General features: G+C 47.3%; 1 protein-coding gene across 11 annotated transcripts in view; it reads left to right on the top strand.

Annotated features, from left to right (window-relative positions):
• LOC111862945 (trithorax group protein osa) overlaps window positions 1–15820 on the top strand; it is a 278921-nt gene that overhangs the window by 119854 nt on the left and 143247 nt on the right. For all 11 annotated transcript variants that reach the window (XM_023848824.2, XM_023848822.2, XM_023848820.2 and 8 more), the window contains exon 2: window positions 4263–4520. In XM_023848824.2, coding sequence (XP_023704592.1) covers window positions 4263–4520 — 258 coding nt within the window. The remainder of the gene's footprint in view (window positions 1–4262; window positions 4521–15820) is intronic.

Here is a 15820-nt window from a genome sequence, read left to right as displayed (position 1 = left end):
ATTCTCCCACCCTCGCAGATATATTCCATAATCGCTTCTCATTCGATCATTCAAACGGAAGGCGGGTGTTACAACTTTGAATCCTCCAATACCATCTTACAATTATATCTTCGAAGCCGCTGGTCCAGCGATATTCCCAACGATTCCTGAGACCTCGCTGGACTGCAGCTGCGAAGTGTAATATTTCATACGATGAGCGGCATCCTTTGCTGGTAATATATGTATTTATATTGGCTTCACGTAACAACTGACACTGTGGCACCACTATTCCGTGCCGCGGGAATATGAGTGTCAGCTGTTTATACTCCGCTTCCACCAAGTCTTACTCTTAATATCCCAATTTAATCACTACCTTAAATTGGACGACTTCAATACTGACTCCGCGAAATTGCATGTACGCGCCGTGTTTGGAACGTAACCTCCGCGTAAGTTGCGAGTCTACTGTGTAGTTTTCAATGCATTTCTAGTCTACGTTTTCTATTTTGAAAATATATACAGTAAAACTTGGTTATAGCAACATCGGGTTCTGCGACACCTTGTCTATTGCGTCAGATATTCAATGGTACGAACTAATTCCTCATAAAGCAACTGTTTTTATACCTTGCTTAGTACGACATGCACAAATGCATCAACCTCGTATGTAACGTCATTTTCATTCCTGAATTTCTCTGATATGGACATTGAACGTAATTTAGAAAGTGTGTATTGGGAAAGTAACAGGAAACAGATGAAGATAACTGATTACTGTACTCGTATCTAGGTACAGTAAGGCACAACAATTGATGTAATCTACTGTAATTTGGTGAGTAGGCCTACCTTTAATATACAGTATTAGTGCGATGTGTATTGTCAGTGAAAAGCGCTGTAATATGTCTTTGATATTACACATTTGGGCAATTCCACGTTAATGTTACGTTAGTCTGTACTTAACTACGTATTTCACTAAAAAATGCAACATTTTAACTCGGTTTTGGTAGATTTTTACGTGACTAATATAAGGCTACTGTGGAAGTGCCCATTTCGGTTACAACGGCATTCGTTTATAACAACACTATTTTTAGGTCCCTTTGATGACGTTATAACCAAGTTCTACTGTATATATAACTAGGCTCATGAGATCGCCTTGCTGTCTGTGTACCCCCCTCCAATTAACATTTGAATGTTCGAACCAGTCTATGGTATGTATATCATGACACGTGAGATCATCTCAACGGCGTACTTCATAACCCCGTCGGTCTGTGTGTGTGAATGTGTATCCTCCTATAGTTGCTAGGCAGTGGCTCGGTAGACACGTTGTCGTGGCAACGGATACACGCTACAGTAAAATTGTTGAATGTGCCCCGTGTCGTGTAAAAGGAAATGCGATTCTTACCACAACTTCTTGTTATGTACATGGGAACGACTGTTTCATTTATATGTAATTTAACATTCGGTTTTTATGCAGTTCAAATCGGATTCGGGTTGAAACATTGCGTAGATAGAGCAGCTCTTAAAAGACAAGTACGTTCTCAGTTTTGTAATTTTGGTAGCGGTGACCGCGTCCCTCGAAATGAATTCTGCGGGGCGCCCTGCGACGCACTGTTGTGTGGAGCAATTCGTAAAGACACTTCCGTGTATTGATGAGTCATATTGCGCGCTGAAGGGGGGCGGAGGGGAATCACTGTGACTGGGTTGGGTTTAGTGGGAAGAGGATTTAAGGGGAAGGAATACAAATTAGATGACGTAATTTTCAAGGTCTTTACCCTCCCCACCCCCCATCCCACACTTATAAGCTGTTATATAGATAAAAATGTGAATGAACTGTTTTTAACTTCCGTGACGTATAAATCTGGAACGTAGTAAGTTGTGCGCGGACGTGGGAACCCAGGAATTATGTATGACCAGGCTTATCTACATGCAGGCTCGTGCGTGTATTCTCGTTCATGTGTAACGCGACAGTGTGAGGACACGTACGCCTACCGCAGTCGACTTCATATATCGATATTCAGATTGGGGATTCCCAGTTGATGCGACCTTAGTTAACTGTCTTCACGTTGTGACATTCGATACGTTTCAGATATGGGTGTGAGAGTAGGCTTCGCAAACACCCTATACACGAAACATCCAGACTTCAGACATCGTGTAGTTATTGGTGTACAAGTGAAAGTTGTGTCACTTAGATGACAAAATGTGTTGTAAAGAGCGCCGATTTCTGGCGTGTGACGTCGTGTGGTACGATAGAAGTTCGCCAACGTTTCGGAGGATCATGCTATCTCCATCTTCAGTGTCGAAAAGTAAGAAACAAAGTGTAGTTATTGGTGTACAAGTGAAAGTTGTGTCACTTAGACGACAAAATGTGTTGTAAAGAGCGCCGATTTCTTTCGTGTGACGTCGTGTGATACGATAGAAGTTCGCCAACGTTTCGGAGGATCTTGCTACCTCCATCTTCAGTGTCGAAAAATAAGAAACAAAGTGTAGCTATTGGTGTACAAGTGAAAGTTGTGTCACGTAGACGACAAAATGTGTTGTAAAGGGCTCCGATTTCTGGCGTGTGACGTCGTGTGGTACGATAGAAGTTCGCCAACGTTTCGGAGGATCTTGTTATCTCCATCTTCAGTGTCGAAAAGTAAGAAGCAAAAGCAAGCAGCTCAGCAGGCTTGGTTCAGTTACATAAGCCACAAGTAGGCAATTTCGGGCAAGCACTGCAAAACGGAAACTAGAAGGAAGCGCAGCATATCAACAGCCACTGTCAGTATAGCAACAGGCTGGACGGCCAGATTTTATCTTCTCCACAGCGTCCAGACTGGCTCTGGTGCCCAGCCTCTTATCCAATGAATACCGGGGGTGAAGCGGCCGGACCGCGAAGCTGACAACTCACCTCCATATAGTGCTCACGGACAGGATACCTTGAAATATGAAGATAATGATATTACTACTAAGAATAATAATATAAGAGACTAGGCCAGGATTTGGTCGACCGAGGAATCGCGATGCGATACTCAGCAGGGTCAGTGAGTGTTTCTCATCTCTGAGGCGTCCAGACCCGGCTCTGGCGCACTCCTGCCTGCTGTCGGGATGTGTCCACAGGGGTTAATTGGTCGGCACGTGAAGCTGACCACTCGCCTTCCATTTAGTATCAAGTTGAAGAAATCGTGAACTATACTTCCACCTCATACATCTTCGTGATTTACTGCGTAATTATTGAGCACAAGGAAAACGTCGCATATAATAATAATAATAATAATAATAATAATAATAATAATAATGGTATTCATATTTATTTACGTGAAAACTTTTTTCCCAGAGGCCAACAACAAAATACGAATCAGTGCGGTTTATGTAGTAAAATAATAATAATAATAATAATAATACAATATTCGCATAGACTAGCGATCTATTAGATTTAATGGACTTTCATTTTCTCACTTCTGTTGACTTTCACCGGGCTGCTGGGCATTATATCCCGCAAGATAGTTACAGCTGTGAGAACCTGATATCCCACATATACACAGTCACTTCCTTGTTTATTAATGCAGCTCTGTTCACAGTGTGTCCTTAATGTAAAATAAGAAAAATCACAATCACTGCTACAGGTTTCGGCCTCACTTGGCCATCCTCAGGCAACTGTTCACTTCTCGAAACCGCCACACTGCACTACCTCAGGCTGAATAAAAGAACACGGACACCGCAGGAGGAAAATAGCACGGGAAAGGACAAAGAGTTATGTTTTCAAACAAATGTATTTTAGTGTGGACGACGGAAGTGCAGTAGCATTGAAATAGTGGAACGCGGTGGCGTAGTTCGTTGAGGCACTATGCTACAAGCCCGAAGGTTGCGTGTTCAAGTCCCGATGAGGTCATTGGATTTTTTTTTAATTGACCTAATCCTTCCAGCCGCACTATGGCCCTGGGGTCGACTCAGCCTCTGACATAAATGAGTACCAGGAATCTTCCTGAGGGTAAAGGGCGGCCGGCGCGTAAGGCTGACAACCTCACCGCCGTCTGTCAGCCGATTGTCCAGAAAATGTGGGAACCTCAACATCCCACAACCCTATGGGCCTCCACGGCCTGTTACAGGGATAGCTTTACCTTTTACTTACTAGGGGAATTTGGCGGTTTCGGAAAGTGAACCGTTGCCTGAGGATGGCCAAGTAAGGCCGATTGTGATTTTAAATTGGGGACAGGCTGAGAACAGAGTTGCATTAAAGACGGAACGACTGATACGTCAGTGGAACAGGTTGCTGAAGTAACGGCACCCTACATGCCTGATATTTGTGCTTGCAGGGTGGAGTCCCTCGGGGAAGTCAGCCGCCATATTTAGGTGCGGGTCCCGGAGCTCCCGGGCCTGGAGGAAGTTTTCCTCCGCAACAACAGCAACCTGGACCCCAGCCGCAGCCCCAACAGCAGCAGCAGCAGCCACCACCTCCCGTGCCACAGTCGGGCTCACAACAACAGCACCAGTATCCGCCGTATCCGCCCCGCTATCCGACACCGCCGGGGCCTGGCCCAGGGCCCGCGGGCCGCCAACCCTTCTCTCATCAGGTAAGACGCAGCAGCACGGCAGTGCAGTCTTATAACCGGGGAGGCTCAGTACGTCACCTCAGCCCGACCTTCACTGGCCAAGTAAAATGGCCCACACTATTGTGTGTTATTGCGTCGAAAACTTTTTGAGAGTGCATAATTATGAGGTAGCAACATAATCATTACGTCAGTGTATGACGGAATAGATTTCGTCTTCGGAACACGATGGGAACCAAAACCGTCACACCGAAGATGCCGTTCTGCTGAGTGACCAGCTTCACGCCCATGCCGCTTTACCCCCGTGGAAAGAGCCCCTGGTACCCATCGGACAGAAGGCTGGATGTCATCACAAGAAACAGCGGTTATTTGCCCAACCAGCAGAAGCCGGCTTTTTTTTTTCTGTTATCGAAACATGGTGTTTCCTGTGAGGTAGGAACTGAATTTCTTAATAGTCGGTATAGCGACTGACTACGGGCTGGACGACCAATGGGGTCGGAGCTTAAGCCCCGATGGCGGCAAGAATTTTCACTTCTCCGGGTCGTCCAGACCGCCTCTGGGGTCCACCAAACCTCATGTCCAGTGGGTACCGGGGGCTCTTTGCCCGGGCGTGAAGCTGACCACTCACTTCGAACTAGTACCGAGGTCAAGAAGAGTTTGGATCTATACATCCACACGCCCATACGCCTTCATGGCGTAGTGCTTAATAAGGACAGCTTTACCCTATTATGAGGGAGGATTAACTTACTGCAGACTTGTCCGGGATCTTTCCCTTAGTCGTAACGTTGGATATTTAATCTTTTATCATTATTTTAAAAGAAATTTGTGCGCACAAGTGCCGTGGAATTGCGAAGCGTGGAACCTGCCGACGATAATGGGGTCGCAGCTTTGGATGCGCGTCATTTGGCTCGGTTGCTATGGAAACCGGTGACGTCATTTGATGACCTCGGCTGCTTGGAGACCAGCAGCTAGCGGCCGACGCGACAGGACTCAGCGCCCCCAACAATCTGCAGTAATCCGGCCCCTGCTTGGGGCTTATTGCTCCACAGGGAAGAAGCAGCAAAATTACAAATAAGACCCACAACAGCAACTAACATGGAGATGTCGTTTTGTGTGCATTTGTGTTTTGAATGAGCTTCAGAATGTGTAAATACCCGTTTGTGGTTTTTGCTACTAAACGTTATAATCCTTCACCTCTACGCTTTCATTTTTGGCGTGCACGGTTCGAATCTCGGGCCCGTTTAGCGTGGTTTTCCGCAGTTTTTCCATGTAAATTCTGGGATAGTATCTCAGGCAACGATCGATTCCTTCCAAATCCTATCGACTTTGTCAAACTTCTAACGTCCTAGCAGCCGATGCTGTACAGTTTCGACGTTGGAAGCGTCCTTCAAGAAGCAAACGTCACGTACTAGATACAGTGTTACCGAGCGCCCCGGTTCAGTAGTAGCACTCCTGCCTCGTATTTGTGAAGTCCAGGGTTCAGATCTTGGTACCTGTAGACAGATCATCGTCCTTGAGGATCCTTGTGGTTCTCTGTAGTTACTAAAGGAGAATGTCTGGAAAGTGCTTAAGTCAGGCTACGACCTCTTCCTTAAACATTATTTTCCAACTCATTATTCACTGAACATCCAACAATTTTATTTTATATAACATCAGCTATGGACAGCATCGTTCTGCCCTTCATACCCAGGAGGATCCCTGGTACTCATTTATGTTAGAGGCTGAGTTGACACCAGGGCCATAGTGCGGCTGGAAGGATTAGGTCAATTGAAGAAAATCTAGTGACATCGGAAATCGAACCCGCGACCTTCCGGCTTGTAGCACAGTGCCTCAACAATGAACTATAGTTAAACAATTAAATGAACACAGAAGCTTCGTGGTTAAGGCATGGCAGATGCGAAGGCAATGAAGTTATACCTGGAACAGCTGAGCCTTTCGTCATGTTAGCGTAAGACAGCCTTGGGTTGTGGAAAGGGCTGATTGTCTTTAGTTCTGCAAAGCTCTGCATTTGTCTGTGAGAGTGAAGTACCAAGTTTCACACCTGTATTTTTTGTGGTGTACTTTACGGGATTAATGGCGTCTTTTGGTGTCCCACCGTTTGCCAGGAGAGACAGCGGTGAGGAACTTTGGGCATGGGAATCAGTGTCCTGACCGATGTTCGAACCCAGTATCTCGTCCATTATGGCCTTAACACCCGCATAAAACAACATGTAATACGGCATGTTTGTATATTTTAATATTCCCTCTTTATTGTATTTGCGAAGCTACAAGATTCTGTGCTGAACGGCAGAAAACATTTCCGAAACGTAATCTGCTCGTAATTTAATCTTGACCATCATTTCGATTTGCTATGATAAATACTTAATCGGTTTAAATATTTAAAATCGTTTGACAGCCCGTACTTTATAAACACAGCAGTCAGTTTCTCATCCATTAATTTACTGAATAGTTAATTCGCTGATGAGTGCGATTGGTTTGTGTGTCATGGCGCTGTGCTGTAAATGTATCGCTTGGTAAGTCTCATATATCGAATTGTGATTTTTAAGATAATGACACCGTGTAGCTTGGTAAGTATCGGTGTTTGCGAGAGATCATTCTGCCTTTATCTTCATAGTTTCTATCCTGTCATTTCCCGCGATTTTTTTTGCCACGTACCAAACTACACGGTGTCATAACTCAGATGACAGTAGTGTAAATCTTTACCATTGTGAAACCTTTAAATCTTACCCTCGCATAGCCACATCAGAATTTAGGTAAGAATTGGTTATGGAAGGAACCGGGATAGCTCAGTTGCTATAGTGACGAGCTACGGAACGGACTGACGGGGTCCGATTCCTGGCTGGGATAAGATTTTTCTTCTGTCCACAGAGCCCGAACCGGCCTTAGGACTCACCAAACCTCCTATATAATGGGTGCCGTGGGTAAGGCGGCCGGGCCGTTGACGGTAAAAATTATATATGTTCATTAGATTGGCGAGGTTGTGGTAGGAAGTTGTCCTGCCCCAGTTTGAGGCATTGTCATGGTGTTTGCCAGCTGCGAGCAAGGAAAATAACGAAAAACTTGCTTTTTTCTTGCTTGTTGTTCACTTAAGGTCACGACATCCGTTCCCAGAAGTGACCGTTGTGAGAGCCCTGGGCGCAGTGGGATTGAACTGAAGCTGTATGTGGTTGTGTCGCGCCTTTGTTGTGAGTGTGGAGAGTGGAGGTTATGGGGCGACTGATGAATTGCAAAGGATGTGGAAGGAAGTGATTCTGGCCTTCCCAGCATTTGCTCAAAGAGACTGAGTCAGTACAGCGGATGTTCTGGCCAAAATTTGAACCGAGCGTTGCCTGTAGAACTCCCTGTTCTGTGAGAAACTTCCGCGTTCGGTCCGGAACTGCATCTGCAAGTGAGCAAGCAGTATCCTGAATATGACCCTTCAAGCATAGATTCCGCCTAAATACCATATTCTTACGCGTATGAATGACTGTAGGCGGGGTTTAGATTGGTAATTGGATTTATTACGCACTTAACAAATCGTAACTACAAGTAACTATAGCGCTATCGCTAATTCACACACTCTACAATTCACTACAGCACGCACTAGGTCTTCTCAGTCTGCTTATCATCACCGGTTGTCGCCCGGTAGCGGCTTGCAACGCGGTATCTTCCACAGCTTCAGTGTTGACATCCTTACTGGCCGGCAACTTTCTCACTACTCACCAAACATGTAAGACTTGGCCTGTTTATAATACCTCGGCACGTACCGCACAGAAAACACATCTCCCAACAGTTCCATTGTTGCATCACGTAGCCATCGCACGCACCGCGTAGAGAACACCGCTTCCCATTTACTCCATTGTTGAGTCTTACGAATATGTTGCCGCCATTTCCTTTGAACGAGTAGTGTATAGCTGCTTTTGTCGCGGTCGTTGCCTAGCAATGGGCCTACATGCCACAGTGTAAACATCCTACTTAGGTCTTATCCTTGGGTGTGTGGTCCTCCCTTTCGTCTACTGATCATTCTCTGTTGAAGACTACTATCTTCTGAGATATGACGTCGTGTAGGGCACTGAAAGTAACTCGACGTTTCGGCGTTATATTCCAGAAGATAGTGTTCTTCATAACCACCGCTGTTGGTTGTCTCTTGTTCCCACCGAGTTGGAAACGTAATCCATTTAAGATGAGCTGCTTAACGCTGTTTCGGAATATGACGTTATTCTGAAAATTGTAAAGAAAGCTATGAGTGCATGTCGTGGCGAAGTACGTGGTGTATATGGCTACAGCTGTGCTGTAAGCTGCAGTTTTGCCCTTGTACGACTGGTGCCCTCTATTGCAGCGGCCCCTCCCCATTTAACAGATTGAAGTCTTTTTCCGAGAGAAACTTTTGCCGCTTTATGTGAAACGCGAATGCACGTATTTTCTTTTTATTTCCAATCGTTAAGCTCATCCTGAAGTTGTGCAGGACGCCATGTAGCCTGCGTTAAAGCCCGTTACATTTGTAACTAAGGATTGTTCCGTGTGCAGTGAACTTATATTGAAGAACACGTCGCATCCTGCCATGTGACACTGTGTTTTGCCGGTTACTTGCTTGGCGTATGCTTCTTCCGTGAAAATTAAAGCAGTGTGTGTAGCCTAATCGTCGCTAAGCTTGTTCCCGGCTACACGGCGTCACAAACCCCCGCTCTAAGAGCTGCAGATCTAGATCAACTCATTACTGTTGAGGAAATCCCTCGCCTGGATATTTTGGGATCATTAGGCGAGGTGGAGCGGACTGCTGAATGACGGACTGTTTCTACCTCTTGTTATGCGTGTTATTGCCTTCCCCGCACGTAGCTACTGTCAGCGGTGCAGTAAGGTGCATCTTGGAGCATCATTACGTCATGCCTTGAATAGGAATCATAACTGCGGAAAATATTTGGGGGAGGCTCACTGTCTTCAGAGGCGTGACGCAGTGAAGGAACATAATGCCTCCACCTTCAGGGTCGACCATCGGGCAAGAAGCATAACTTGGATCCTGACACTGAGCAAGTCGTCTGACTGTTAGGGAGGTGCACGGTTCGATTCTGTGCCGGGATACCGACTTCCCTTACTGATGTATTTTCACGGTCTTCCCCAGTCTCTCTAGGCGAATGTTAGGATAGTATATTCATATATGCCATAAGCGCTTTCTTCCGCGTCCTTTCCAGTTCATCTGTCATTAATCGCCCTGCCGTTTATATATATTCTGAACTACTGACAACGTCGCAAAATAAATCATAAATGGATATTTTAACCCCCAAGATCGGTCGGTTAATTTGTACCAGACTACACGGCGTCACATCACCGCTTTGAGAACTGAAGTTCACCTTGAAACATTACATCATTTTGCCCGCCCCAGTTTCTCATGTAGTTGTCAGCGTTACTGGTACCCATCTACCAGACTAGACAGTGTCAAATCTCCGAAGAAGACGGAAGTGTTAATGTTCTTTGCGGGTTATTGTACGGCACTGTTAGAATACAGAGCATCGAATGGTACATTCATAGATCAGTGATGAATTGGAAAATATCCGGAAGGAATCGATCGAGATACTGGCGACGTTGCAAACAATTACCAAGTAGCGTAGTATTTTCTCGTCTGTACTTTGGCTGTTCGCGGATAGGGCTGATAAAAATCATGAGAAGGTCAGTCAGGATTTCCGGTATGTGTGCTGTGTTTTGAACTCAGGGCTTCCGGAGTACGAAACAGGATTGCACCCTAGGGCGTTTAAATGTTTCTGTTTCTGGCCGAAGTTGCAAGTCTGTGCACGCTGTTTCTATAGTTTCCATTTTCCTTAGCTTACCGTCGTTTATCCAAAGAATCCGTCCAGAGCCGAGGCCCTTTGTGTTATCTGAAAGTAAACTTTTTTTTTTGCTGTGAGTTGTAAGCCCCATGCCAAACCTCCAAGGTGGAGGACCATCCCTTGTCGGCTATACGCCACTGGTTATTCAGTATCAAGTGCTAAAAGTTACTGAATTTTGGTATTCACTTTTCATATTCACAGTGTTGCACTTGACAGTTGACGGTAGTTGAAATTGTGGGTGTGGGGGAAATGGGGTACAGTAAGTGGTGGATTGGCAGTGGAGTCTGGAAGGGTGGGGGGGGAGAGATTAATTCGACAGTGAACAATGTGTACACGGCGTCAGTATGAAGCAAGCCTATGACTGTCAGACGCATTTGAACCCATGTTATGCCCGGATTTCTTTTCATATATACGTCATCAGATAGATAAAATGACCACAGGTTTGACGTTAATTGGCTCAAATAACCTGACGTGGCATCGAGTTGTGTTCATAAATCACTGGTTTTCAGAACACTGCTCTTGGGGCTTAATTAAGTTTTGCGTACCTAAGTAGGCTCAAACGAATGTATTTCAAAATATGACGTTTTGGGAAGTCAGTTTGATACCGAATGAATTGTATCGGCGTTTTTAACGTTTTCCATGATACTGACGAGATATCACGCTCGGTATTACTGTGATTTTATTGAATATAATGTACAAAAGAATACGTGCCCTCTGTCTCAGATTTTAATGTGAATTTCTCTGGTTTTTCGACAGCAGGTCTACAAATGATGCGTCATACTGCGTCTAAAAGGTCTTTGAGGCTGAGACATAAATAATGACGTGTCTTGTTCTGTTGTCATGATGAAGTTAATATAGTCTGCAGAGTGATTCTAAATTACTGACGGGGTTTTCTAGGCCTATAATCTTCAAACCGGAAGAAACAAAATAAAACTGCTTGCGGAATATGAAAGTGTAACTCAAAAAGTTGTTATTGACTTTAGGCGGTTTTGAAGAACCCTGCAAACAATCGCTTTTGGTATACCTAATGGCAGAAACTCGTCTAGTTGATTTTAGAGGGCTTCCAGAAAACGCTTCCTGGATTCGATCAACGACTTCATGCCAAGTGCTCGGTCTTCCCGCTCCTTTTCGGTGCAGAACACTACCGGTCTCTTGAGGTTGCTTTAACCAGCGTCGGATAACATTGTCTGAAGGTGGATCTCTTTCATATTGAGTTCTGTAACGAGTTGGAACTGAATAACGGACTTCGTTTCGAAAAACCAAAGCACGCACCTTGCTTGAGTAGTCACCATTTGAGGTATGACGTCATATTCTCCCAGACATCAGTGCAGTTAGTACAGCGTTGCCAAATGTTTTTAGTTATACTTTGATATTCCGTAAGCAGTTTAATTTCATTACTTCAGGTTTGAAAATTATAGGCCACGGAAAGCCCGACAAGTATTTAGAATCACCCTGTATTTTTGACTCACGAAGTGAAGCAGACTCTCCATATTGGGTATACCGTTCAGCATACAGGACTTGTGCTTAAGGTATGACGTATTGTCAGCGATGTTTTAGAGTGACAGTACCATGGACAGATAGGTCTCTTCAAGTAAAAGTAACCATTGTTATTATTTTTTTTATTTAACTCCAATAATTATACAATCTATCCATCAAGTGTGGATAATAAGTACATTTTGTGGTTTACATATAGAAAAGGAAAGAGAATACTTGACGTGGTGAGCATGTTCCAATGAACATGCTCAATACTTATTTTAACTGCTTAGTAGTATGCAGTTACGTGTTGTATTATTCGAATCTGGTGGGTAAATCTGATGGTTTAAATCTGTTTAGCCTCCTGATTTCACCTTCGTCGTCGAGCAGTTTTTGTGCCAAGTCGTTCGGATGGGCCTGGAATCTGATTTTATACTTTTTGCTGTTTTTTTTTTATTTCCTCTCGTACTGTTGGTACATCTAGGTCCTTGTGTAGTACCGTGTTCGGCACATACCACGGTGCGTTAACTATTATTCGTAATACTTTGCTTTGAAATCGTTGGAGAATTTCTATGTTTGAGTTACTGGCTGATCCCCATAATGGTATCCCGTACGTCCATATCGGTTTGAGCATGGTTTTGTACAGTAAGATCTTGTTTTCTGTCGATAGCTCCGACTGCCTTCCCAGCATCCGGCATCTGTCGGAATTGTCATTATTATTCTTCAATTTTTCAAACGCAAGTTCGTCTGTGTATACGGTGCAACAGTAATAAATACTACAGGACCGTTCAACTAGTGGTTGTCTCTTCACATGACATCCCACATTGGCGACCGTAAGCCGTCCCAGTTCCTGAGGTACCTCAAAAGTCTCGCACCAGGCGTGTCTGATAACGTCATCCGAAGCGTCTGGACCAGCCGGCTACCCCGCAACGTGCAGAGCTTCCTCGCCGGCCAGAACGAGAGCAACTTGGAGGCCGCAACCCTCTGTGCAGACCGTATCTCCGAGGTCGAAGTCCAACCAGCGCTTGCTAGCTTTGATGGACCCACAGACATCGGTGCACTTCGGCAGGAGATCCCTGAACTGTCCCGCCAAGTGGCTGCACTCAGCACCGAACAGGACCGCCTCCATCCCCGCTTCAGGGAGTCCGACAACAAACCGAGAGAGGCTCCAGTCCCAAGGGTTCCCGGCCCGGCAGCAGATCCCCCTCCCGGGGTGACACCACATCCAGTATCTGCTGGTAACACCGCCGCTTCGGCGCTCGGGCACAAAACTGTACTCCGCCCTGCTCCTACCGCCAGCAGGGAAACTGACGCAGCGGACATCATCGGCGGCACATGTCTGCGGTACAACAGGCCGCCTCTTCATAACGGACAGAGTCAACAAACGGCAGTTCCTAGTCGACACGGGTTCGGACCTCTGTGTATACCCCCGCAGGCTCGTCCATCGACGCATGGAGCGTACCAACTATGACCTGTACGCGGCTAATGGCACTACCATCCACTCATACGGATGGCTGCCTCTCAGCCTCAACTTGGGCCTACGCCGAGAATTCACGTCCCACATCCTATCATCGGCGTGGACTTCCTGTCGCATTTCGGTCTCCTGGTGGACTGTCGGAATAACCGCATCCTGGACGGGTTCACGACGCTGTCAGCCCCGGCCTCAGCGGCCAACACACTGATCCCCAGTGTAAAGACAATCAGCAGCAAACACCGATCGACAGCCTCCTCACAGAGTTCCCGGACCTGACCTGCCCAGCTGGAGTCCAGCGCGAGATACGACACAAAACCATCCACAACTTCAGGACTGTACCTGGCCCACCAGTAATCTGCCGACCACGGCGACTGGCACCGGACCGACTCGCTATCGCAAAAGCCGAGTTCGACGCCATGTTGGGGGATGGTTTAGCTCGTCGATCAGACAGTTCATGGTCCTCGGCACTACACATTGTGCCCAAGTAAGACAACGGATGGCGTCCATGCGGCGACTACAGAGCGCTCAACTCCCGAACCATCCCTGACTGCTACCCTGTCCGCCATATCCACGACTACTCCCAGCAGCTTTTCAGCTGTTCCATCTTTTCCAAAATTGACCTTGTGAGAGCCTACAATCAAATCCCTGTCCACCCTGAAGACATACAGAAGACGGCCATCACCACTCCATTCGGCCCACTTGAGTTCCCCTTCATGTCCTTCGGCCTGCGCAACGCCGCACAGACCTTGCAACGCTTCATGGACGACATTCTGCGGGGACTCTACTTCTGTTTCGCTTACCTGGATGATATCCTCATCTCCCGGTCTCTAGAGGAACACGAGCAGCACGTACGCGCACTCTTCGACCGACTGCAGAAGTATGGGATCCTCATCAACCCGGCGAAGTGCGTCTTCCGAGTACCTGAGTTCACCTTCCTCGGTTATAAGGTGTCCGCCGAAGGCTCCCAACCGCTGGAAGAACGAGTGACTCACCTCCAGGAATGTCAACCTCCCAAAACCGCCAGTCAGCTCCACCATTTCCTGGGCATGCTGAACTACTATAGGCGATTTCTGCCCCACGCGGCGGCACACCAGGCACCACTGCACGACGTCCTCTCCGGACCCAAGATCAAGGGTTCCCACCCCATCACATGGACACCGGAGCTCCACAGGGCCTTCGAAGAGTGGAAGGCGAGTTTGTCACGCGCCACTCTACTGGCTCACCCCGATCCATCCGCGCCACTTGCACTCATCACAGATGCCTCCACGTCCGCCATGGGTGCCGTGCTACAGCAACGCGTCAAGAACGCCTGGCAGCCCCTGGCATTCTTCTCAAGGAAACTCAACCCGGCCCAGCAAAAATACAGTGCGTATGACCGAGAGCTTCTGGCCATCTATAAGGCCGTAAAGCACTTTCGCCACATGCTGGAAGCGCGCCACTTCAGCATCTTCACAAACCTATCACCTACGCTTTCCAACAGAAAAGGGACAAATGCTCACCAAGGCAATTCAACCACCTGGATTAAGTGTTCCAGTCTGTCCATGATTTGTCGCACCCAGGGACCAAAGCAACGGCAAAACTGGTCTCACAGCGTTTCGTGTGGCCAGGCGTGCAGAAGGATTGCCGCACCTGGGCACGTGCTTGTCATCCTGCCAGCGCTCCAAAGTCTCCCGCCACCCATTGACTCCATTGTGCGACTTTACACGGCCGGCAGCCAGATTTCTTCACGTCCACATAGACCTTGTTGGACCCCTTCCGACGTCAGGAGGCTACACGTACTGCCTCACTGCAGTCGACCGTTTCACCCGCTGGCCAGAAGCCATCCCCATCCCGGATATCACAGCCGACACAGTGGCACGAGCCCTACTGACCGGCTGAATATACCGCTTCGGTTGCCCACAGACCATCACCACCGACCAGGGACGTCAGTTTGAATCTCAACTCTTCCACTCCCTGGCCAAGCTCTGTGGCATTCAACTCTCGCGAACAACCGGTCACCACCCAGCGGCTAACGGACTCGTGGAACGTTTCCACCGAACACTAAAGGCAGCCATCATGTGCCACGCAGAACAACACTGGACAGAAGCCCTACTCCAAGTTCTCGGAATCCGCACGGCATTCAAACAGGACCTGAAGGCATCAGTAGCTGAGCTCGTGTACGGCGAGCCACTAAGAATACCAGGAGAGCTGCTAACTCTGACTTCCGAGCCAGTGGATCCAGCGCACCTCATCACCCAACTTCGCCAATATATGGCCGGCCTCAGACCAATTCCAGCAACACGCCATGCCTCCCCGGCTACATTCGTGCACAGCGACGTCAAGAAGAGCACGCACGTCTTCTTCCGGCAGGACACGACTCGCAGAGCATTGGAGCCCCCCTACAGCGGCCCCTACCAGGCCCTATCACGGAAGGACAAGACAATGCAAATCCTCGTGCGCGACAGGCTCGTCACCGTGTCAACCGATAGGGTCAAACCTGCCTACATGTTAAACGAGACAGGCCGTGGGACCACCACCAAGACCTTCACCCCCGCAGCCGACGAACCTCCAACCGCGGTTCCGCATGCCGTGCCACC

This window comes from Cryptotermes secundus, unplaced genomic scaffold (assembly GCF_002891405.2).
Source record: "Cryptotermes secundus unplaced genomic scaffold, Csec_1.0 scaffold763, whole genome shotgun sequence".
NCBI lineage: Eukaryota > Metazoa > Arthropoda > Insecta > Blattodea > Kalotermitidae > Cryptotermes > Cryptotermes secundus.
This window is presented reverse-complemented; position numbering and strand designations above follow the sequence as displayed.